Genomic DNA, 26,378 nt, shown 5'->3' on the forward strand with positions numbered 1-26,378 from the left:
CTTAGATGATAGAAATATAAGATCTGATAATGTTGGAGTCTTGACAAGTAACAGACTGATTTCGAGGAAAATTGTAGATAGGAAGTTAGTAATGATGTAAATTTTTCATGTAGTACTATCATATCCTGTACACCACTTGAGGGTACATGTCAGGAATTTGATGATGATGATATAAAAAAGAACTGAGTTTCAAATTATAAAATGGAAAATGTACAATTGATGTTTAAATTTCAAAATATTAGATTAGATTAAATTAGTCATTTACCTGAAATCTTCATAATGAACTAGAGATAGACAGACTGTATCATTAAAATCAAAAAAACAAAAATTTAGAAAAAAATCCGAATGATTTTTTTTATCTTATAAATAATCTTTCAAACACGAAATAAACTGTTACACATGCAAACTACTCATATGTTGCTTTTAATTAAACTTTGAATTAAATTTCATATTAATTTACATTTCTAAGGGAGCATCAGCAGTTTATGCCATCTGTAAATATCATTGGGTCTCTGTCCAGTTAGGAAGCTGAATTGTTCACATAGCTATGCTAATCAGCCCTCTTGTCTTAATGCAGGCTGACTAATGCCTTTTAATGTTCTCTCTCACTTATAAGGTTGATTAACTGCAAAATGTTCAGGTTTGATTTTGATTTTAATGGTACAGACTGTCCATATTTGATTTATTATGAAGAGTCAAGGTAAATGACATTAATTTAAGGTAATGTAGCATTTTTAAAATTCTGGATTTTCATTTTTAAAATTTTATTCTCTTCTGGTTTCTTCCTTATGTTTCCCATTATTATAATAAATTTAGTTTAATCCTTTATCCAAGTGTGAGCAAACAAAGTTTGCGCCTGAAAATATCTTTAGGACTGAATATGGTGTTGTACTACCTTACTGGGGTAATGTAGTACAACAACCGGCAACTCGCAGCAAAGGCGGACCAAGCTACCAACACTCCTATTCCAGTATCTTCCATAATGCAAAACACATCTCCTTGTGGATATGTATAATGTTGTGCATTAAGGGATTGGCCACTACCCAGACTAGTTTCGACCTTTATTGAGGTCTCTTCAGTGGGAGCCAGCCCAGTGGTGGAGATACCAGGCAGAAGCAATAGCGAGGTCATCCTTACCTATAGGAGTTGCCAAAAGCTGTGCCACCTTTTTTTTTATTTTTTATTAAATTACTCTGGATTTAGAGAAAGATGTTGAAAGTTTATTTTTCACTTGGTTAGACCGTAATAAATTTAGTTTGATCCTTTATCCAAGTGTGACCAAACAAAGTTTGCGTCACAAAAACTACCTTACTGGGGTAAGGTAGTACAACACCATAGTCAGTCCTGAAGACATTTTCAGGTGCAAACTTTGTTTGCTCACACTTGGATAAAGAATTAAACTAAATTTATTATAGTCTAACCAAGTGAAAAATAAACTTTCAACTTCTCCCATTATTATTTGCATTTGTACTTTTCATGTTGTTTTGTGTGCATTATATATTGGTTCCTTCCATTCTTTGTATTGTGTTATCATTGGTGTATATGATTTCCTTTCATTTCCTCTGTTTCCTACCGTTTCTCACCAGATAGAAAAAAAAAATGAAACAGAAGAAAGATTCTATTTCCTTTTTTTTTCTGTGTCCTGCAATTTCCTTTGTTTATCTTGCCATTCATAAACATTGTTCTGTTTTCAGTGTACAATTTCTTGTAATTTCTTCTGTTTTCCACTTTTAATTTTGTTTTTTTGGGAATGGAATGTGGGGATCAGAATTTTTTTTTCCTAAACTCACCATAGTGAACCTTGCATTGTAACAAACTATTTCTCTGAATCCTAGATGTTTATTACACCGAACATCTGTTTTACTCAATTTTGTTATTATAGCATGGTAACACACTATGTAAGTAAGGTTAGGTAATTATGATCACTCAGAGATATAGAAATGGAATAACAGATGCAAATATTATGCCAAGTGCTGACTGTGGATCAGACCACAGACTTGTGAGAATTATAATGAATATAAAGTTAAAAAAGATAACAGATTTAGAACATTCAAGTGGGAGAGAGCTAAATTAAATAACAGTAACACCATGCCTTTATTTCAGAATAATATAAGTGCAGTTTAAAAGTTAATGTTTAAAAGAAAGGTGATCCCAACAAAAATGGATCAAGATAAAAGAAGCAATATTGGCTGCAGCAGAAAAATGGATCAGAAAGAAAAAGAGCAAATTTAAAAAACCATGGATGACTGAAGAGATACTAGAACTAATGGATAAAAAAAGAATCTAGAAAAATAACCCTAATGCAAATGAAGAATATAAAAGATTAGATGGATTAGAAGCAAAACATTGATGGATCAATAATAATTGCTTAGAAATAGAGAAAAATAAAATAAAATTGTAGAGTTACATTCAAAAATAAAATTTCTTAATTACCAAAAGAAAGTAACAAGCCTATCTCTTATACAGTTATTGCTTAACTGTAGTTAAGAGATAACAATAAGAATGTTATTATAAATCCAGAAAAGAAGATACAAAAATCGAAGGAGTACTTAACACAACTGTATAATGACCACAAGCCTGGCAAACCAGGCTTGTGTTAATTCAAATAATCCAGGTATACTTAAACAAGAAATAGTAAGCACAATAAAATAACTAATTAATAGTAAAATGATGGAATGTGATAGAATATCAGCTGAGTTAATAAAAGAAATTACAGGAAAAGGAACTTTTTTTAAAGAAATAATACAGAATATACAGGGTAGTTCAAAATTCCACGTACAAATTTGAGGGGAGGTAGAGAACATCAAAATCAACCATATTCACATAGGAAAGCATGACTGGAAATGCCATCAGAAGGTACTAATAGGGACACAAAGATACAGAAATAACACAAGGCAGTAAGTATTGTAAAATACTTTATTAGGCATAACTGAACAGTTCAATAGTAGTTGGATACATAATATGGTTTCACATCAGGTGTTCAAAGTTACAACCATTAACAGTGATGCATGCCTGATACCGACGGTGCATTGATTACCGTACATTTTCGAAAATACTGGGAGTTTCCCGGATATTAGCAGCGCTGAATGCGATTCTTACCATGAGGTCCAAGTCAGAAGCAACTGGTGTTTCGTACACCATGGTTTTAAGGGTCCCCCCACAGAAAGAAATCAACGTTTGATAAATCAGGTGAGCTTTTTGAGGGGGGGGGGCATGCAACGGGTCCACCATGCCCAATCCATCGAGCCCCATAGGACCTGTCCAAATACTGACACACAGAAATGCCAAAATGGGCTGGAGCCCTGTCGTGTTGGAACCACATCTGCTGACGCACAGCCATTGGAATGTTGTTCAGTAAATCTGGCAGAACTTCTTCCAGAAAGGTCTGATACTTCTGGGAGTCCAGTCGGGGTGGTAACAGGTATGGGCCGACTAAACAGATTAATGATACCTGCCCATACATTAATGGTGAAGCGTTGTTGTGCAGCATGTGATCAGACAGCATGTGGGTTCTCATCGGCCCACATATGAGTATTGTGGTGATTGTAGATCTCTTCACGGGTAAATGAAGCTTCATCTGTGAACAAAGCACAAGTTGGAAAACCCGGGTCTACGGCTTACTGCAGAAACACTGTGCAAATTCCACACATCGAGGATAATCTTTGGCCATCAGTAACTGGACCTGTTACAGATGAAATGGATGTAAGGACTTAGAGTGCAAAACAAGCAATACACTGGATTGAGATACTCCTATAGCAGAGGCAACAGCACGTGTGCTTGTCTCTGGATTATTGTCCATCACATGCAACACCTTCTCTTCCATGGCGGGATTTCGCATCGATCGTGGCTTCCCATTATCATGCATGCAATCCCTGAATGATCCACAGTCACACAAATTCTGATGCAAATGTGCAAACATTTGGTGATGCGGTACATGTCTGTTTGGATACCTTTCGCGATACATTCGTACGGTGGCTCGTACATTACCATCATCTAACCCATAAATGAGGTGTATGTCTGCCATCTCAGCATTCGTAAAACGATGCATGTTCTTCGTACAATGTCGAAACCTTGAATTAGGAAGCCCCAATTGCTCACCTGGAGTGCTGGAGAGCCGCGCCACCTATCACTTTTGGGTGATGTTTCCGGTCATGCTTTCCTATGTGAATATGGTTGATTTTGATGTTCCCTACCTCCTCACAAAGTTTGTACGTGGAATTTTGAACCACCCTGTGTATGATACAGGCATACTATTAGAAGACTACACAAAATCTATTTGCATTCTGATACCAGAAAAAAGAATAATGCAGTGGAATGTAAAAATTTTAGAACAATTAGTATTATATCATATGCTTCAAAAATAGAATCTTTTCTAGAATGAAATGCCATTTAAGTAAACAACAAAAAAGATTCATGCTTAGAAAAAGTACAATTAATGCAATTTATGAATAAACACTGTTAATGAAAGATCAATAGACCTGTTCTTTTAAGGTTCATTCCATAGACCAGCTATCATCTTGGTCACTTGCCTCTGGATCCTCTCTACCTCTTCCCCATCAAGAAGAAACCCTGGTGCCCAGATCTGGGCACAGTAGTCAACATGGGGTCTTATCCACGCTCAATAAAGAGGAAAAATAACCTGCTTGTTTCTGCTCGTCAAAGTATTCTTCAATAAACAAGTGGTCTGAGGAGCTGATTTAGCCATTTTTGCTATGTTTTCCCTAAACTTCAACTTCCTATTCACCAACACACTCAAATCTCTGGCTTCGTCAATTTCTTGGAGTACAGTTCCACCAATATGGTATACTGCTGCTGATCTTTTCACCCCAAAATATATAACTTCACACTTTGCTACATTAAACTGACACCATTCTCCTTAGCCCAGTTTGCCAATCTATCCAAATCATCCTCCAAAATTTTGACATGTGTATTCACTATTGCTGTGCATAACTTTGCATCATCGACAAATAAATGAACAGTTCTTCTCAGATCCTTTCCTATATTATTAATGAACAAATTAAATAGCAGTGGTCAAAGAACAGAACCCTGCGGCATACCACTTGTCACAGGTCTTCTTTCAGACTCTACTCTTGAATAAACTACTCTCTGATATCTCTCCATCAACCACTCTGCTATCCATCTCACCAACCCTATATACATCCCCATGTGCTGCAGTTGACTGATTAGAATTACATGTGGTATTTTGTCAAAGGCCTTAGCAAAGTCCAGCAGTATCACTACTGTAAACCATTACCCTTATCGACTTCAGCCGTCACTTTATTATAAAACATGAGCAAGTTACTTAGGCATGATCTACCCTTCACAAAACGAGCTGCCCCCCCATACAGTATCCAATTTTCATCTATAATTATTTGCAGACGATGTGAATTCAGGAAGGGTTATTAGTAATAAGACAGATGTAGTTGTCCTGCAAGAGGATTTGAATAAACTGGAAAGATGGGAAAATGAATGGGGGTGTTAGTTTAGTGTAGCTAAATGTAAAGTTTTGAATGCATCGATGAGAGGCTGCATACTTTGTTGCAGAAACTGTACTGGAGGAAGTGGGGGGAAATGGATCTGGGGGGGGGGGGATAATTGATGGAAACCTGAAATATAGGGAACATATTGCAGACGTGGTGAAGGTAACCCAGAGAATTGCTGCAATACTGAGAAGGATGCTGACCTGTAGAGATAAGAGGTCTGATTTCATTGTATAAATCACCTATTCCATTATATAAATAGAATCACCCAACTTCGACCTTCTTCGGCTAAAGCTATCCCTCCCCCCACTCAGTCATATTCATCTGCTGTCTCTATCGTTCTCCTAATACCACCAATCATTCTGAGCTCTTTCATTTCTTCTCCCTAAAAGTTGATTTTCTCCAGTCCCACTTTCCTAACAGTGAAATCATCCTCCTGGGTGATTTTAATCTCCATAACACCAATTGGCTATCCTTTTCCAGTTGTACAGATCCTGCAGGCAGATGCTGAAACATTTGCCATCACTAATGACCTTACACAAATTGTTCAAAAGCTGACCAGAATACCAGATAACCCGAACCACTCCCCAAATATCCTAGATCTCTTCCTTACTAATACCCCCCCCCTCCAAATATCTAGTGAATGTAGTGAACCCCCTGGGTAATTCTGACCACAACCTAGTGCTCATCTTCCCCCCCCCCCCCCCCCCATGCAACAACGCTTAGACAGTCACTCCCACATAAGAGTAGTTTGGCATTATAACAGTGCCAAATGGGACAGCCTCCAAGACTACTATGCTTCATTCCATTGGTTGGATTATTGTTTCTGGTCTTCCAGTCCAAACATATGCACCAAAAGTAACACCAAAGTAATCTTCACTGGCATGAAAACATACATTCCCCACACTACTCTGAACTGCCGTCCCCTAACTAAACCCTGGTTCACTAAAAGATGTGCCAAGGCTATACAAATGAAAAATCAGGCATACGACAACTGGCTCAAATTAAGAACCCCATCCTCCTTCAATGCCTATACTGAAGCCCGAAACAGATACAAGAAAATTATCAATGCTTCTAAAACAGAATTTGAACGGGCAAAAAGCAGGAAACTTGCAGCCTGTCCAAATGGCAGCCATGCCTTTTGGTCTCTTGTAGAGGCAATTGGTCGTAACTTTTGCCCTACACTATTCCCACCTCTATCATATCCAGATGGCTCAATTGTAACATCACCCACAGAAAAAGCTAACCTCCTGGCTTCACACTTTGCTTCCAATGCACACATAACTGACAATAGCAAATGCCCTCCAGTCATTCCAACTGCCCAATATACAATGCCTCCTGTATCCTTTTGCTAAAAAGATATCATAAACCTGTTGTCTAAATTAGACACAAAAAAGTCTCCTGGACCTGATGGCATTCCTCCAATTGTCCTGAAAGTCTGTGCAACAGAACTATCTCCTATCCTATGCCATCTGTACACACTTTCTTATTCCACTGGTATATATCCCAGTGGAAAGCCTGGAAACTGACCCACGTTCAACCCATTCCTAAAAAGAGAGATAAATCACTACCGTCTAACTACTGTCCTATCTCACTCATATCAGTCCTATCTCACTCATATCAGTCCTATCTAAAATGATGGAGAAAACTATAAACTCTCAACTCTTACTCTACCTCGAAGGTACTCAACTATTAAGCGACCACCAATACGGATTCCGTAGAAACCGATCAACAGGAGATCTACTCTCATACATCACCCATCGCTGGACAAATGCCATGGAGAAATGCGGCGAATGGATCAACAGGAGATCTACTCTCATACATCACCCATTGCTGGACAAATGCCATGGAGAAAAACCGGGTCTGACACAAAGTCTTACTAAGCAAACTCCCATCATTTGGACTGTTTCAGGACTTCTGCAGATGGATTGCCAGCTTCCTGTCTGGACGAACACTGTGTGATGGTAGACAGCTCCCTATCCTCTCATCATCCAACTAATGCTGGGGTCCCACAAGGTTCAGTCCTCTCGCTGGCCCTCTTCCTTCTATATATCAATGACCTACTTCAGTTGACCTCTAACTCAATACAGAGTTTTGCAGATGACAGCACATTACACTCCTCCCTCTCATTTGACAAACTCTACTCTGCACAACTCGCTTCGATCCACAGAACATCAACCACCACTGCCCTTAATTCTGATCTCCAAGCCATCCTCCAATGGCGCTCAGATAACCTCGTCAACTTCAATGCTAGTAAAGTCATATTTCTCACAAAAAAGAACCATTTTTCCCAACATTGTTTTTGATAACACTTGAATTCCCAGACAAGATGGGATTTCTCTTCTCGGAATTACCCTGACATCAAGACTCTCCTGGCATAAGCACATCACAACCATTGCATCCTCAGCTTCCAAAAAACTAGGTTTTCATTTTCGCTCAAGATGCTACATCACCTCTAAACAGCTGTTAACATTATACAAATCACAAATCCACCCAGCTATCGAATACTGCGTTCACATTTGGAGTCGGGCTCCTAAAAGCTCTTTCAAAATGCTTGATTCAATACAGAGGAGAGCAATTCGACTGATAAATGACCTATCTCTCACCAACTCGCTCCCCTCACTTTCACATAGATGACTGGTCTCTGCGACTTGTATATCCTATGAATATTTCCATGGGAAATGTTGATCTGAAACAGCATCAATAATTCCCCCACTCTGTACTAAGCCCATTGGAACACGTACAGCTGCCGCCCAACATCCTTTCACAGTACACCTTGAAACCCACAGAACAAGTTTCCTTTCCTCGTCCTTCATCCCTGCTACTGTGGTACTCTGGAATAGTCTTCCCCCCTGACGTATTCCCCCAAGGAATACAACATACAGGCTTTTAAATCAAATGTAAACAAGTTTTTCCTTTCCCAACCCACTACCCATATACAGTACTAACGTACTATAGGTTGACCAGCCAACCTCTCGTATATGGACCCAACATAAAAATAAAGCTCTGATCAGGCCACACTTTGACTATTGTGCTCAAATTTGGTCCCCAGGATTTGAAGGGGATATATTAACCATGGAAAGAGTGCAGAGACATAACAAAGATGGTATCAGAACTGTGCAATGTTAGTTATGAGGATCAGCTGAGGGAATGTGGACTGCAGAGTTTGGCAGATAGAAGAAGGAGAATTGATATGATTGAGACTCTTAAACTGTTGAGATGTAGTTACAGGGTTGACACCAGGGAGTTCTTTTGTTTGGTGGAACAGGAGGAAGGAGCGATGACAAGTGGCCATCCCTGGAAGTTATGAAGGGAAGTTGTGAGCAAGAGGGTGAGGAGTAGTTTCTTTGCATGGGAAGGTGGTTGAACTGTGGAATGCATTGTCTGATAGAGTGATGAGAGCATGAATGGTCAAGAAGTGGTATGATAGACTTCGTTTTGTAGGATGTGCCTCTCACGATGAGTCTTGTGACTCCATGGAGGCCTGAATAATAACAATAATAAATAACCAGTTTGGGCAATCACAAGAAAAAGATGTTTACCCAATTTGGAAGTTTTAGCTCTTATTCTTTACTTTTCTGCAACTGACTATTCAGATCTTCCAGGGAAAGAGTATGATAAGAGTAAACTTTATATTTGTGTGTGTGTGTGTAGTTTTTATCCACAGCATGTGGTAAATGAGCACATTGGTACTATAGGTATAATAAGAGTTTGATAATCCCAAACTCCCTGTTCTGAAGTCTAAACATAGTTCTTAAGCTATTTCAGCTTTTAATAAGCATGGAGCTATCATATTAAAAATGAAAATCATCTGCATGATGATTTTCATTTTTAACATTTTTATTATTGGATCATCATCCAATCAGCATGATGATCCAATAAGCATCATCATGCTGATTGGATCACAGTATCAAATTGTTATATCATCTACATGATAATAGCTATAGAGGTATAATAACTTCATTATTCCTACTTGTCAGTACATTTCTTCATATCCAAGTATTCCTTTGAGCTATTTTGACCACTTTTGCGCTATTTCTTTAGAATTTCAACTCTTTCCAACATCACTCCCCACCTCTCAAATCCCATACTTCATCGTTTTCGTGCAGTTTAGCTCTGTTTGCATAATATTTTTTTCATTCTTGAGTTCATAATTTACAATTTGCCACACTTGAACAACATTCGTTAGCCTTTGACCAACTGCATGTCTATTTATTTATTTATTTTTATTGTAAACATAAGAATCTTATCTACAGGATTAACCAGTTTTTGGTTCTCTGCAGTCAGGCAGAGAGGTTATATGCTCATACTCTTGTTGAGGTATGTTACATCGAAATATCAGTTATAAGGTGAATTGCATTTTTTTTTTTTTTAAATTTAAGCCATTAACAGTTATTTTGACATGATACTGTATAAGAACATAAAATCTGATATGTATGTGGAAGAACATAACAGTTACATTGGACAGTATTATCTATTTACATGAGAGTGACATCTGATTAATATTTGTACTGTTAAGCACAAAAAATCTTCTTCCTCCCTTTTTTGGGGGGGGAGGGGATGTCACTTCTATGCTGGAAAGTGGACTATGATGCAGTTGCCCTGCTCAGCCAGGAGTTGATTCCATGAATTCCAGTCTTGGTGGAAAAGATCTAAGGTATTGTTTTGCCTGTGGTGGTGATGCTCGTGTAGGATCCGACTTCTCACCTTTTGTTTGAAGGCTGCAAGGAGTTGGTCAGCTGCCTCTCTCTGTGAAGTTGCTGTGCTGTCCGGTCTTATATGTCTGAGGTAGAAGCTGTATATTACCGCTTTCGCAGTGATGAAGAGGTAATTGCAGAATGAATGATTATTTGACTCTGCATGGACGAGATTGAAATACTCCTCTTCTGTATGAAGACTACAAGGTGAGAGCTGCCATTTCCTGAGACAAACTGATTAATTGGGTGTTGACTGGGCATTCCAAGTAGATATGCCAGACTGTTCTTGATTGGTAGCAAAACAGGCAGCTCTCTAAGACATCTGAGTTAAATTTTCTTAATATAGTTGGTCCCATTGAAATAGTGCATGTCTGTTTAGATAATCATGTAGATATCTGTATCACTATTGGTATGAACTAATGCCCCTCCCCAAGTTTTCATCATCTGTAACAACTGTATATTTTCCTTGAATTATTACCCAGTATCATTAATGCACAGAAACAGCAGTGATTCCAAGTACAGAACTCCACAGCACACCAATAGTCACTGGCTTTCACCTTCATTCAGCACTATATGTACTACTTCTGATGTTCCTAGATCACAGGGTGCAGTCGAGAAGTATGTTATGTGGTCAGCCAATAGAGTTTCTCATCTCTTAATGCTAAATATAAGAACACTGCTAAAACCTGGGAAAACAAACCTAATGGAAAAATAACTTGCTAGGATTAAATAGGACATTGTGTGCTTGGCTGAAACCCACTGGACAGGAGAAGGAGTTATAAATCTGAATTCAGGAAAACTATTCTACTCGGGCAGAAAGCACAATATACACAGAGAAGGAGTTGCCATCCTAGTGAATAACAGTTTGCAAAATGCAGTCATGGCTATAGAACCCCATGGCCCAAGAATGATCGCTATCAGACTAAATGGTAAAGAGAGAAATGTTCACTTTACAATTATTCAAATCTACGCCCCTGACCAGTCACATGAAGATGAAGAAATCGACATTTTTTATGATAAGTTACAAGATTAATAGACAAGACTAATAAGAAAGATATATTAATCATAATGGGAGATTTTAATGCCAAGACTGGGCAGTTCACCCCAGACATGGAGGATGTGATGGGCAGGTTTGGAGTTGACAATAGAAATGAAAGAGGAGAAAGAATACTAGAATTTTGTGAAGCAAATAATCTATTTCTCTGCAATACCCTTTTTTTTTCCATAGACCTTCCCACAAATACATCACCAGATGGTACAACAAAGAACTGTATTGATTACATTTTAATCAAAAGTTACTGGAAATCATTAGTTCAAAATGTTAGAACTTTAAAAACTCCAGATTTCAACACTGACCATGAACTGCTCGTGGCAAAAATAAAACTAAAATTTAAGTACTGCAAGTCATGAAAATGAACATGTCCAAACTGAAAGAGAAATTTGTGCAAGACAACTATCAAACACTAATAGGAAATGAGATCAGACGATTAACCTATGATAATATGGAAAATACATGGAATCAAGGTAAAAAAATTATTATAAATACTGCACGAAACATACTTGGAACAACAACAACAAGACCAAATCATGAATGGATAACCCCTGAAATTTTAAATACTTTAGAAGAAAAAAGAGCAGCAAAGCATATATTAAATATAAAAAATACAGAAGAAAATAAACAACATTATAAGAACCTTAAAAACAAAATTGATAAAATGTGCATATCTGCCAAAAATGATTGGTTGGATAAAAAAGCAAAACTGTGTGAAGAAGCTAATAAAAGAAATGATGATAAAACTGTATAAAATTATAAAAGAAATAACTAAGATATATAAAGATAAACCACTAACAATGAAAGATAAAAACAATCTAGAAACTGGATCAATACAAAATATTAAAATAATCTGGAAAGACTGCTATCAAACATTATTTCAGAAAGAACATGAGGAGGAAAATATAACAGAAGAGATGGTATATGAAAAGGCACCACCCATAACTGCAGCAGAAATTATAAATGCAATGAACCAAATGAAATTCTCGAAAGCTATGGGCAAAGATGAAATATCTATAGAACTATGGAAATTTTGTGGCAAGGAAGCATTTAACTTCTTAATGAAATTATTTAACCAAATTCTTTATACTGGAGTAATCCCAACTGACTGGAAAACAGGAGTTATTATACCAGTTCATAAAAAAGGAGACAAAAGAATATGTGAAAATTACAGACCCATAACACTCGTAAGTCATAGCTATAAACTATTCATCCAAATTATTCAAAAGAGAACACAGGTGCTTACAGAAAAAATCATAGAAGAAAATCAAGCAGGATTCAGGCCACATAGATCTACTATAGACCACATCTTCACCATTAATAATATAGCAGAAAAATATTGGGAATACAACCTGCCCATATACTGTTGTTTTATAGATTTCAAGCAAGCCTTTGATTCAGTTAATAGAAACAAATTGATTACCATTTTAAAAAATATAAGAATGGATTCAGATATTTTAACATTTATTACAAATTATTATGGAGACACTAAAGCTTTTGTTAAAACGAACAATATTAAAACTAAGGATTTCAAAGTTGAGAAAGGTGTAATGCAGGGTTGCCCTCTTTCATCTCAGCTCTTTATCATCTTCTTAGAAGAAGTCTGTAAAACCATAGCTGATGAACCAGGTGTAAAAATCTATGGCACCAACATTAATCACATCAAATATGCTGATAATATCATTATCCTAGCAGATTCTAAACCACAGTTAGAAAAAACTATTAATATCTTATAAATGACTCCTGTAAAACCTATGGTATGAAAATAAATCTTCATAAAACAAAAATAATGAAGATAGGTAGAGAAGAAGAAAATATTTCTATAAATCTTCAAAATCATCCATTGGAACAAGTTAATAAATATGTTTATCTTGGCAGTCTCATTTCCAGCAACCTCAACAACATGGAAACAGTAAAACACAGCCTATACCTTGGTTGACCAGTATGAATAAATTAAAAAAAATATGGAAAAATAAAAAAATCCCAACAAGTCTAAAACTAAAATTATATAAAACAGTTATCATCCCCTCTGCTATCTATGCTTTAGAAGCCTGGAGATTAACTCAACAACCAATCAAGAAACTTCAAGCATTTGAAATGAAATGCCTCAGAAAAATCAACAACACCCACTGGATGCAACACAAGACCAATGATCAAGTCAGAATAGATTTAAACTTCCCAGATGATATAATAGATACAACCATTAAGCATCAGTTGAGATGGTTTGGTCACATTCAGAGAATGGCCCCTCATAGATTGTCATATTTAGCTCTGAATGGATATATAAAGGTAAAAGGCAAAAGACTAGAGGCAGACCAAGAAGTACTTGGATAAAGTTGCTGAAAGAACATTCCCATCTGCCCAGCTATAGAGCTGGGCAGATGGGAATGTGATGGGAATCAAGATTTGACTGAGATGGCCAAAGATTGTGATAAGTGGAGAACCTTTCTTCTTAGTGGACTCAACCTGTTACCAAGCAGATGAGATGATGATGATGATGTCTCCATCAGCCATCCTGTTATCCACATGATTAGTTTCATGACCATCCACATTTGGTCCGGTTTACATAATAAGATTCTGTGTTGTTTTAACTTGGTGGTATTCTGAACCTGTGGTTCATGTTGCTTAGGCTGAAGTATAAAATTATAAGCAAACTTTTGTTTATTATGGAGCTCTGTACAGTAATGAACTGTTTTTTTTTTTTTTTTTTTTTTTGGCTACAGTTGCTTTAAATTGAAGCAACTGTAGCCAAAAAAAAACAATTTATTATTGTAGAGATTGTGTGCAGTATTCTGACATCCTTTGAACAGACTGAGAATATCACGATAGCATAGCCACATTTCATCATCAGTTTCCTAATATGTATCATTATCATTACAGGATGTACAGGATACTGATAGTACTACATAATTATGTTTGCATCATTATTAATCTCTTGTCAGCAGTTTCCCTTTAAATTAATTTACCACTAGTCAGCACTGCAGTATTGTCAGATCTTATATTTTCAGTTTCTAAGGCACTTCTGACTGCATCAATCCGCCTAGATTCAGGTTTCCTTCTAGGCTTTTTCCTGCCATTTTGGCATTGAACACTTATTTTGTCAGCCTTTCCTCTCCCATTCTTAGATTAGCTCTGCTCACAATTCTTGAATGGTAGCAATATCAAGTCCCTTATTAATATCTTAATTTTTAATGATTCTACCATTGTTGCTATATGTTCACTCTCCTAATTTTTGTCTGAAATCTCTTATGTGTGATGTCTAGTCGTTGATCAGCTGTTTTATTTTTTACCCATCAGATCATCGCCTCTGTCTCCACCTTTGGCAAACTATTTTTTGAACTATCTGGAAGTTACCTTGTTTTCATCCATTCATCCCTAGTGCTCGTTTTGGTTTTGTCACATTGATGATGTTTTTGCTGTTTAGCTTCATTCTGAAAATGAACTTGCCACCTTCCTACATTGTATCAGCAGCCTTCACCCACACATTCAGTTCACCATGTAAAAAGAAAATGCTGGTAGTTTACCATTCTTAGATATTTTTCTTACATGCGCAGCCTCTGGTATTTTGACAACCAGTGTTTATCATAAACCTACCTTTACTGGCAGAAACATTCATCAAAAATCTGCTTATCACATCTTCCAAAAATTGGTGATGTCCCAAAAAATTAATAGAGCCCATAATGTGTGCTTCTCTCCCTCAGGCTTACAACATGAACTTCTCGCTATCAAAACTTTTGTGAATTAAATGGTTACAGCCGTTGTGAAATCTAACAGATAATTCTCCTACATTCCAACACCTAAGTATTCTTCTACACACATCACCCTGATGTGTGTAGAAGAATTGGTAGAATTTTGAAAGTTTCACCTTAATCCCACATAATTTCTTATCAACAAAATTTCCATCGAAAAGACAACCTATTGCCTCTATCTTTAGCTGGTGTTTACCATATTCCTGTAAATGTAATTTGACATACTTTGGGCAGACAGGACATTCTATGGTAAAAAGAATTAATGAACATCAGTATTATATTAAATACTTGAAACCTCAGTCTAGTCTGCCACAGCATAGTATTGACACTAAACATGGTATCCTGTGGGTTGAAGCTCATGTTCTCCATAGTAATAGTTTTAAATATGAACATCTTTTCAGAGACAGTTGTGAAGTCCTTTTACATCAACTTAACCTTAATCCTCTCCTCTTCTCTCATTTTTTTTTTTTGGAGATTCTCACCTTATCAAAAATAATTGATATTATTTATTGTTAATATTAATTTCTAGTACGTGGCAAATGTTTTTAATTAGTAAACTGATTGTTGTATATACCTTGTATTTTTGTTCTTTGATTTGTTTATTGTTCCATACACTGATGATGTACTGTAATTACAGCAGTCAACAAAATCGAAAGTCATTCATTGAATAACAGATTGTTTGGACAACTTTGTATTGAAAATAATGAAGAATTCAATCGCTTGCTGCTCCATTATAGAAGTTCAATGGCTATCAAGGGGAATGCTTGTTTGAATCGATTTTTTAAACTCTTGGATTTAGTGCAACAGCGTTTAGTAAACAGATGATTCTTTACGAGCCAACTTGATTAATTTCAAAAGTGACATAGCTTATTTGACTGACTTTTTTAACAAATTTAATGAAACAAATCTACAGCTCCAAGGAGATGAGTTGAATTTAATAAAAACAAAATCTGTTATTTCTGCATTTGTGTCAAAACTTGTCCTGTGCAAATGAAACTTAGGTTGAGAATTCAGCCAGTTTCCAAATCTATCAACAGTGGAAAAATGTGATGGAGACATGCTCAACTATTTATTGTCAGCACTTGGAAGCTCTCCATTGATTTCAACCAACAATTTAAAGCTATTATTGAAATGAAAATAGCCGATTGGGTTTTGTACCCGTTTTCAAGTACAAAAACAGAAGAATCTTTACAATTACAAGGAGAACTGATAGATGTAACAACAAATGAGGAATTGAAATTAAAAGCAATACTCGTTACTTTTCTGGCCTGAGCTCTTTATATATTTTATAACTCCTCTTGCTCTTATTCTCATAATATTCTTTCCACATCATCTTCCTCTTGTGGATCCCTTGCTTAATAAGGTTGAACATCCATTTCATTCCTAACCTATTTATTCTTCAAACACTAGGGATACATTCATAGGGATACATACATTTAAGCACTTTTTCAAAGATTCTTCCCATGCATTGCTGACATTTTTCTCATTCAGTAACTGATACCATGGGACCAAAGATAGTATTCTCCTAAGTTGATCATAATTTCCAGCTTTGTAGTTTGTCCGCGCGGTTAGCCTAGTGGCTTTGCGCTTCGCAACCATATGCCTGGGGAAGGAGTGTCCTAGGTTCGATTCCCCTCCACGACGTGAGGAGCTTAAGGATCTTCCTCAGCCATAGCCAAGTTAGCCGGTCTTGGGCATGGGCAGCAGGGTTTTTTCCGCCAGTTTATCTGGGGTTTTTCATCCCGCAAGCAGGCAAACCGGCCCCGTGAACACACAGGTTACAGTCATAAATACTTACGGCAAGGAAGGCAACGGGAAACCACCTTGCTCATAATCATCTCTCCCTAGAATGGTAGCATTTAGCTACCCTCCCGCAGCCGTATGGCAGATGGGAACCAGAAGAGAAGTAGTTTAACATGCAACCTGTTCTAATAGGAGCATCAATGCAATTAGATACTTCCCAAGAAAGCACAGCATGATCACTGTCACCAACTGGTGGTAAAATAACCATATTCTTAAGAGACCTCTTCTGAGGCTATGAGCAAATCCAACACTCTTTAACCTCGAGTTCCTTCTTTCACATGCTGTTTGAGAAAGTTGTCTCGCAACAATTCAATAAATTATTCCTCTTTCTTATCAAGAGATTTCTCATCTACCCCAATCAAGATTTGGAAAATTAAAGTCACCCATAATGATCACTCATTTGGTATCGCCCATAAGGCTAAATTGGCAATGCATTTCTTCATCCCCTGCAATTGAGCCACCAGGTCTGTAGCAACACCCCACCATATATTTCATTTTGTTATCCTCTACTTCACACCAGATAGACTCAAACTTACTGTTACATGTAATATTGTTATCATCATTGTTTTCTTGCATTTCTACCCTAACCAGACTCAAGTCATCTGATATCATTAGTAGTAGTCCTCCTATTCTCCTGTTGCTTCTGTCATTCCTACAAATAGTATACTCATTATACTTGATCCTAGTTACCATATCTGATTTTGAGAGCCAGGTTTCACTAATGCCAACAATCTTAAGCCACATCATATTCAATAAAGCAACGAACTCAAACCCTTTTGTTTCTGATGCTCCTGGCATTTGTGTATGAACATAATAAATTACCACCTAGCTTATTCTTATAATTAGATATGCAATCTATTTGGAATTGTTGTAGAACTTTCTCTTTTCCCTCCTCAGACGTACTTAAAGGGTCCGAATCCAAAGCATATTTTTCCACCCCTTCACCACATACATAAAAATGTTCAAAGACATATCTTTATCACGTTTGAGTAAGCTGAACTTTCACACACATTCTTCCTATTCCTCCCTTGAGGTTACACTATCAGAGTTCAAAGAAACAATTGTAGAAAGTTGTGTAGATTAAAAAATACATTAAAATAATTATTAATTAAAAAAAAAGAAAACTTAGCAATTAATTGTGATCACTTCCCAAATCTTGGATATTGGCATACAGTCTTTTCAGTTCAGGTGATTTTGTAGTGTGTCACACGTTTCAAGGAAAGGATAATCGAATTTGAATTTGCTGAATTAAGAGGTTTTGTCTCATTCCAAAGAACTCTGTGCCTAGTGGCAATAGTGAGAAGCAAAGCCAGACTTGTCAGATTCCAATAATGTAATATAATTAATCAATATTTAACAATTAACACCTAATATCAATCAATGTTTTTTCAGTTTGCAACTGAAACTCCAAGGTTTATTCTGTTTTCAGATGTTTTCATTTTTTTCTTGAATAATATCTGTATGGTTAAGATATTATTCAAGAAACTACTGTTCACCTGTAAAAGTTGCTTGAGTTTAGTTCTTTTTAAAACTGTCTTACATTTTTTTGTTTTCAACATGATATTCATTTTTATTCTGCTTAAAACTCAGTGGTGGTCACTTCTAGTTTCATATCTCCTGTATACTCTTGTATCCTGAACCATTGTGGAGTATCACTGCCAACAATAATATGGTCAACAAGAGCAGTCTTTTTTCTTGTGTCTTCTGCAGATGGTGTTATTCTGTATCCTGAACAGAAACAAAATAACAAAAAAACAAAAGAAAATCCAACAGGTACTTATCATAATTATTAGCTTTGTCCTTTTCTCTAGATTTTCCCAAATCTATTTTGTATGGCTGTGATTCATTTCCTACTCTGCTGTTTAGATCTCCGGTTAGGACCAGCTTTTTAATTTTTTTTTATGTCAGATGCTTTCCATGATGACTTGGAAAAAATTCTTCCACATGTTCTTTAAGAGAATCTTCTGTGGGACTGCAGGCATAAATAAGTTTCATTTTCCAATTCCCCACTTCGAAATCTTCTCACATAATTCTACTTGAAATTGCCTGCCTATCAAGTTGATCTTCATATTTGGTGTTGAATGTTATTTTTATTCCTTCTATTGACTGAATATCCTATTTCCATTTTCCGTGTGTAAGGCGCAGTGACCTGTTAGGGACAAGTAACTTGGCTTGTTTGAAATCTAATTAAAGCTTTGATAGGGCAATTAATCCTATCTTCATGGTGTGTTATGGCTGTCAGTTGAAAAATCCTGGTAAGGTAAAGATTCTTTGCATCATAGATGGGATTTGAGCTGAGATATTTCAATTCAAAGGACATTGTTGATGTTAACGTAGCTATGGAGGTTGTTTGACCGAATATAGCATCCTATTTTTATTATTTAGCAGGATCTCATCAGTTTTAGGCTTCATCATCTTCATAACACAAATAAGTTCACATGGTACTTCTCTAGTTCTTTTGAAACTTCTTATTTGTTGATACCTCTTATGTTGATGGTGCTTGTTTTCAATTATGCTGACAGTGAGTTTGTTCCAGTAGCTGACTCTCCATTGTTCATCTAGTTCTCTCATGAAAACAACATAGTTCTTCTTTACTCCCCCCCCCCCCCCCCAACAAGATATTTCATCATATTACACTATCATGTTTGTTTCTAATTTAAATCAATACAGTTTAGTTGGGTAAGTTTGTGATTGCCAGCCCATTCTCATTCAGTATTCAGTGGATACCTATTAACAGAGCACACTATGTAAAGGTGAAGGATTGAATCCTGGTCAGTTCTTTGTATTCCTTAAGAGTTATGCCCACTCCCATTATGTAGCTTTGACCTTTAAGCAATCCATGTGTATTTCAGCTATCACTTTATTTGTAGGAAGTTAATAATCACTAATAGAAGATTTCCCTCCTTCAAAAAATCATGCTTTCTCTTATAGAGTATCCAGCTTTTCAAATACTTGAACCACCACCACCACCACTTCCTGAGATACTGATTGGTCTATAACAGCGGTTCTCAAGCCTATGCCCATGGGTGCATTTGCATCTGCAGAGCTATTTGCATGCTCCCACTGTCAGTTACTAAATAAGGAAAAAATAAAATTAAAACTGGAAAATATGTCTTCTCCTAGTAATAATATTTATCGAAATTGCAAAAAAAGTTAACATTTATGTTATATTATGAACATTTTGTAATTCCTCTGTCTTTGAGTGCGAGTGTTACCAGTGCCAATTTTGTGCATATGTTTTATGTATTTAGTCTACTGGCATCCATGCACTTGAGGGATGTATCACCACTTTATCAGTGTTGTCGGCACACTTTGACCATACATTATTTTCTTGTGTTTAAATTTTGCCCCAAAATGATTAATTCAAATAAAAAAAACAATGAACCTATAAATTCAACAATGACTGAGAAGAAGAAGACTATTGTTTTATCCCATGTAAAGAGAAATGTTTTTGCTCATTGTGCGATGGTTTGATTTAGTTGTATAATAAAGGTTACATGTGTAACCTTTCATAGTTAATTAATTTGTTACTTATTATCATGTGATATGATAAGCAAGTATAAATTTTCATAGAAAAAAATATTTGTGCCTGCCACTCTCTTCCTAATCTCGAATGCATCCATGACCATAACCAGGTTGAGAACCCCTGGTATATAAGTAGTTTTCTTTATGTATAGGAGCTATCTTTTCCTATTTTCTCTCTTTTCTGAGACCTTTCCAGTGGGGACACTTAAGCAGCCTGATTACATGCACTCTTGTAACACAGGCCTATATCCCATCTACTCTCATTACTGTATTCCCATTGAGATTTCTTAGTATCCTAAACAACTCTATTTCATCTATCTCTATTCTCACATTGATTCCTAGTTTATTACCGCATTATATCACCTGGATTTATACACCCTTGCAACATAATCACTCAAGTAATTAGACTCTTTTTGTTATGCTTTTCTGACTCCTTACCATCAGAATTCATTGAAATGAATCGTTTATAATCATTCTTTCTTTCTTTTAGTCACAACATAGCAGCAGAACTTTTGAGAATTCCTTTGGCTTGCTTCATTTGATTTTTGTCATTTGATTTTGCAATTCTTTCTTCCATCAAATTCACTCTATATATCTACAAACTGCATACCATTTCTTCTACATAATGTACACATTGATTTATTTCCAGACAGCTCTTCTTATCAGGCCACCCTTGTTAATCATTTGTAACACTTAAACTTTACATACTGTCTTCTCCCCCCCCCCCCCCATTCTTGCAGTAATTGTATCATATCCTCTTGCATTCCGTACTTGCTGCCTTTTAAATAATTTGTTCAAGAAAGCAATATATTGAATAGTTCTTCAATTATTTTATTGCACTAGAGCATTACTTTGCTCAGATAATTGAGGTTGTGGTTACTAAAGGTAAAGTTACATGGTGGAACACCAGAATTTAGATCCACACTAACTCATTCATGGGATGGCTAACTACAGATTTGGTCATTTGAGGGCTATTTGATTATTGAAATATCACTTTATAATCAAAATTGTTATTAAAGCAAATTAACTTAGAATTACTACAGATATATGTGTCTGTTATATTTGTATTTATCATATCTGAACATGACATTTCAAGTTAAAATTTTAATGGGGTGAAACAGCACTAGAAAAGGATTAAAAATAGTATTTAATTCTTCCAATATTTCATCTCAGTTACACAGACATCATCAGGGAATACAAAATGAGACTTGTAATATGTGTCTGTAACTGAGATTAAATATTGGAAAAAATAAATTGTAATTTTAATGCCTCTGTAACTGAGATGAAATATTGGAAGAATTAAATACTACTTTTAATCCTAACCTAGTGCTGTTTCACTCCATTAAACTTTTAACATGAGTTTCTCCCAGCACTTAATCCTTAACATATGAACATGACATTTATAAGATTCATTGAGCTAATACTTTTTGTGCCAATCTATATAGAGTATTTGTTTATAATTTTCTTATAATAGTAATAAACTTTTTTGACAGTTAATATTATTTATTAATTATCATTTAACACACCCATCCACACACAATGCTATTTATTCAGCTTTTTTTTTTCTCACTTTCTCACTTTCCTTCTGGAACTATTCCAGTTTCAGAAGAAAAGTTTCTAGATAAAGTATACATCAATGATCATGCAATTTTCTCATTTTTCATATTTCTTTTATAGTATATGGCATATTTTATAGCATATGTCACTTAACATCTTAACAGTTGAATTTTAAATATTATTAATATTTTTTTTTAAAATTTCATAATTGTTCATTGAATTTTGAGAGTCACAATTCTGTGTCCTTTTTTCAGTTGATCCATGGACACATATTCACCAGGTAAATAATCCTATTTATGCATCTGACCTTCCTGATGCCCATATAACAGGGTCTTCCGTCCCTAATACTCCTCAGCATCTTTCAGCATCATGTCGGACCATCCTTACTTCAAATGATAGCATGGCACATAATAGTGGCACTCATTCTACAGTAGGACAAAGACCAGTAGAACCAAACAAAAGAGAAATCCAACCAAGAAGCGTAAGATCTGGCAGTGATCATAGTATTAGCAATGTTGCTGTTGCTGCTCCTCTTGCACGCAGGCCCTCACAAACAGCACCTGTAAGACAGAGTAGTACTGGTACTAACAGTGGAAATGGTACATCTGGAACTACATCTGGTGTAGCGTTTACGAACATGGAATATGTGTTTCAGACTACACCAGACACACCAGTAACCGCAGCTGCACATACAACAGAACAGGTAGATCTTCCTCCTCCACTTCCACCTAAACAGAAATCAGTAAAACAGCAAAGCCATAGGCCTTTAGAAAGAACCAAAGCCCTCCACTTACCTGCAAATGTAACAAATGTAAATTGTGTAGAAGCTGGTAGTAACAGAGGCACAACAGATGTTAGTCAGGTTTTATTACCTAAACCAAGACCTACTAGGCCTGAAGATAGTTTCTTAATAGAAATTGTAGATACTGATGAACAGAATGGCCTAGACAATGAGGATGATGAGGATGATAATGATGAAGACAATGATGAGGGTATTGACAGCAGTCACAACAACAACAACAACGATAGTAACGGTGTTGGTATTGATGATATTGTTAGCAATGATGAAAATGGCGAAGCAAATGTCCTTTGTGATATGACCTCTGATGATAGTGCAAGTGAAATTCCATCTTTAGTGCCAGCACTGTCTCCAGAAAATTCTAGTCCACCTCCTCCAGCTTTACCACAAAGGACGTCCAGTGGTGCTGCACGACCAGTAGCATTATTGATGCCACATCAAATAAATCTTAATCATCTTATGGAAGAAAGTGTATCTGAACAAGAGAATGCATTTATAAATGAAGATTGTAACAATGATCAAAGAACAGCACCTTTAGCAACACCTGAGCATGATTCTATTCATGAAGGTGGACCTTCTTTGGAAAATATTAGTGAAGTTGTGACTTTAGAGCCTGATGAGGACAGCTTTGTAAGTGAAGAACAATCCCATGAAATAGAATTATATGATACATCCTGTCTGGAACCAGAGCCTTATACCTCATTAGATAGTGAGATTGATACTTGTTCCAGGGAGGATATGATAGCCTCATTGAATTTAGCTGAATGTGCAGAATTTGGATTTGATAATGACGAGGTACCACATAGCTATAGTGTTTGTGTCCCTGATTTAGCAACACCTCTTTGTAGTACTCCTTCTTCGCAGACACTTAGTGCTAGTGAAAGTGAAGACCTTTTGACCACAGAGGAAGCACAAGAAAATTCTTTCTTTCCATCAGATTGTGAAAATTCTGTGATTGGCAGAGAAGGTGTTGACAATTTAGATATAAATTCGAGGGAAATTACTGAAAATGAAATGGCTGAGCCAGATTTACCTGAAGTAACTGATGGTGAATGCAGTGAAAACTCACATTTTTCTACCTCTGATGGCGAGCCGATTCCTATGTCCCCCAGTGTAGTTGTCACACCACCATATGAAGACAGTAGTGCTAGTTCAAATGCACAAGAGGAGTTAAGTTCAGCTAATGATTTACCAACACCAGATAATATAGAAAGTGATGCCAGCATGTCACAATCATGTATTCCAGAACTTTCTTCTCTTAATCCATTGAGAAATAGGAATTTATTGGAGTATAGAAGAAGGTAAGTTGCCATTAAATCATTAAATTTCAAGCCAGAGATATTTTATGTTGTATATTATGTTATTGTTTATTATATTTCAAAACTATAATTTTTATTGACAATTTAAGTAAAATTGTTCTTTATTTCTGTTTAGGAGTACATTATTTTACATTAATGAAATATTAATACAGTTGAACACCTTAAACAATCAAGGTATAGAAATTTTTCAGAATAACAAAATAAATATGCTATTATTTGCAGATGATCAGGTAATATCAGATAAGGAAGACAATTTACAAAGAGCAATATATAATTTAAACATTATAGTAGAACAGTTTGGAATGAAAATTTCCATAGATAAAACTAAAACAATGGCATTTTGTGGACAAACTCCAGTTAGAAGCAAAATAGTTATTAGTAATAAAATAATAGAACAGATAAATACTTTCAGTTATCTTGGATATGAAATATCATATGGAGGAGAAAAAGACATAAAATTAAAAACTTCAAAATTTTTACAGATTATAGGGCCTGATAAATAGAACACTCAATCCAAATATAGTACAAAAAGAAACATGCTTGAAAATATACAATACTTCAGAGCAGTGCCCACATTATTATATAGCAGTGAAATTTGGGCAATAAACAAACAAGATAAATAAAGAATAAAAACAAGTGAAATGAGATTTATGAGAAGAACTGCAAAATACACATTATTAGATCAAAAAAGAAACAAAAACATTTTAAAAGAACTAAAAACAAAATCAATAGAAGAAAAACTAAACAATTATAAACAAAAATGGATTGAACATGTAAACCGAATGGCCAACACCCGACATCCTAAACAAATACTAAAATATAAGCCAACTGAAAAGAGAAGGCAGGGTAGACCTAAAAAAAAAGGATATTGGATGGATAATGAGAGCGGACGGAACAGACCAGTATGGTTTATACTCGTAATTAGTGTTATGATGATGATGAGTACATTATTTTATTTTAAGCTTTCCATTTTGATAACATGCCAAATTATAATGAAGAGTCATCTTTAGTTTTTGCATTAGTGGCACTAGATAGGGAAGATCTAAAAGATTCTTCCGAATCTAGGATATCTGACTTTTCATATGGTATATCCCCTTTTTCATTTTTTATACATTTGAAAAGTTCTTTGCTCCTTTTCCTGTAAGTTTTTATCTTGTATCCTGTTAATCATGGTGACTAAGTTTTCAGTTTCTTGTCATTCAACCATATTTCTTTTGTCTCCTTATATTTCTGAGTTATTTTTTTATTTATTTTCCTGTATTTAACTTATGTCTTTACCTCTCCTCCCCATTTTTTTTTTTAATTAATCCTTAATTTTATCAGTCATCCATTCATTTTTCCTAAAGAGATATTACATTTTCTGATGTTTTCAGCATTCTTTCTCTGAAATCATTCCAAGTCTTCATTATTACACCTGTTTTACTGTCCTCATTTTTTTTCTCCATATTCATTGTGAAATAATTCTTTAAATTGATTATCCATTTCTGTGTATATTTTGTTTGAAGCCTGTTTATCATTCCAGTTTAGTCTTATTTTTATTACTACTTTTTTGTTAACTTCATTAGTTTTATTTCTGTTGTGGCTACCAGTGAGTTATAATTTGAATTACAGTCTGAATTAACTTGTCTTACTGAGTTTCTAAACCTATTTTCGATCATTAAAAAATCAATTTTAACTCTTCATCAGATCCCCAGGGTTTACAAAAGTCGATTAGTTTTTCATCATTCACATTCATTTCTTTCTCCCACTCCAAAATTTATTACTATATTTTCATATCTTACATTGCCAGCTTTGGCTTTCATGTCACCCATCACTGTCAAGACCTCACTGTTTTTACTTATTTTAAAGCTTCTTATATCTTTTCATGAACCTTTCAATTTCATCATTTGGTTAGTTTTAGGTGTGGCTTTCAGCTTAATTATAATAATTCTGTTTGAGATGGGCTAGAAGGCACTTTAAAGAAATGTGTAACTTTTTGTTTTCATGCTTGCTTCCTTCTGAGTAAACTAAAGTATAGGTTCCTGTCTTTATTTCTCCAGATCCTGCCCACCTAACCATTCTCAACCAGTTCTTGTTTGATATGTTGTAGTTTGCTTTTTGAAAATAACCTTCTTGCATTCCATGTCACTATGCATAGTCTAGTTTCCTCATTTCAAAATGACAAACATTAGATTTGCACCAGTTTCATCATTCTTGTGATTTTTGCTTCTGGTGGTAATCCTAGTCTTTTCCATGTAGTTTGAACAGCTAAAATTAGGGTCCTAACCTGATCTGTATTTTGCTTTTTCCTTTAAGTGTACTACCATGGTATTCTTGTAAATGTGGTGAGTTTCCAGGCCTATTCCACAGAAGATGAACATATATGACTAACAAATTTTGTCTCTCATAGCTCCAAGTG

The 26,378-nt window shown here is 35.6% G+C and overlaps 1 protein-coding gene across 2 annotated transcripts in view; it reads left to right on the forward strand.

Annotated features, from left to right (window-relative positions):
* The window catches only part of LOC150100146 (E3 ubiquitin-protein ligase HECW2-like), a 708,695-nt gene that overhangs the window by 321,613 nt on the left and 360,704 nt on the right, over window positions 1-26,378 (forward strand). For both annotated transcript variants that reach the window (XM_090402900.1, XM_090402899.1), the window contains one exon: window positions 22,117-23,962. In XM_090402900.1, the coding sequence (XP_090259026.1) occupies window positions 22,117-23,962 (1,846 nt within the window). The remainder of the gene's footprint in view (window positions 1-22,116; window positions 23,963-26,378) is intronic.

This window comes from Typopeltis vanoorti, chromosome 13 (genome assembly GCF_054136105.1).
Source record: "Typopeltis vanoorti isolate ZY-2024b chromosome 13, IOZ_Tvanoo_1.0, whole genome shotgun sequence".
Taxonomy (NCBI): Eukaryota; Metazoa; Arthropoda; class Arachnida; order Uropygi; family Thelyphonidae; genus Typopeltis; species Typopeltis vanoorti.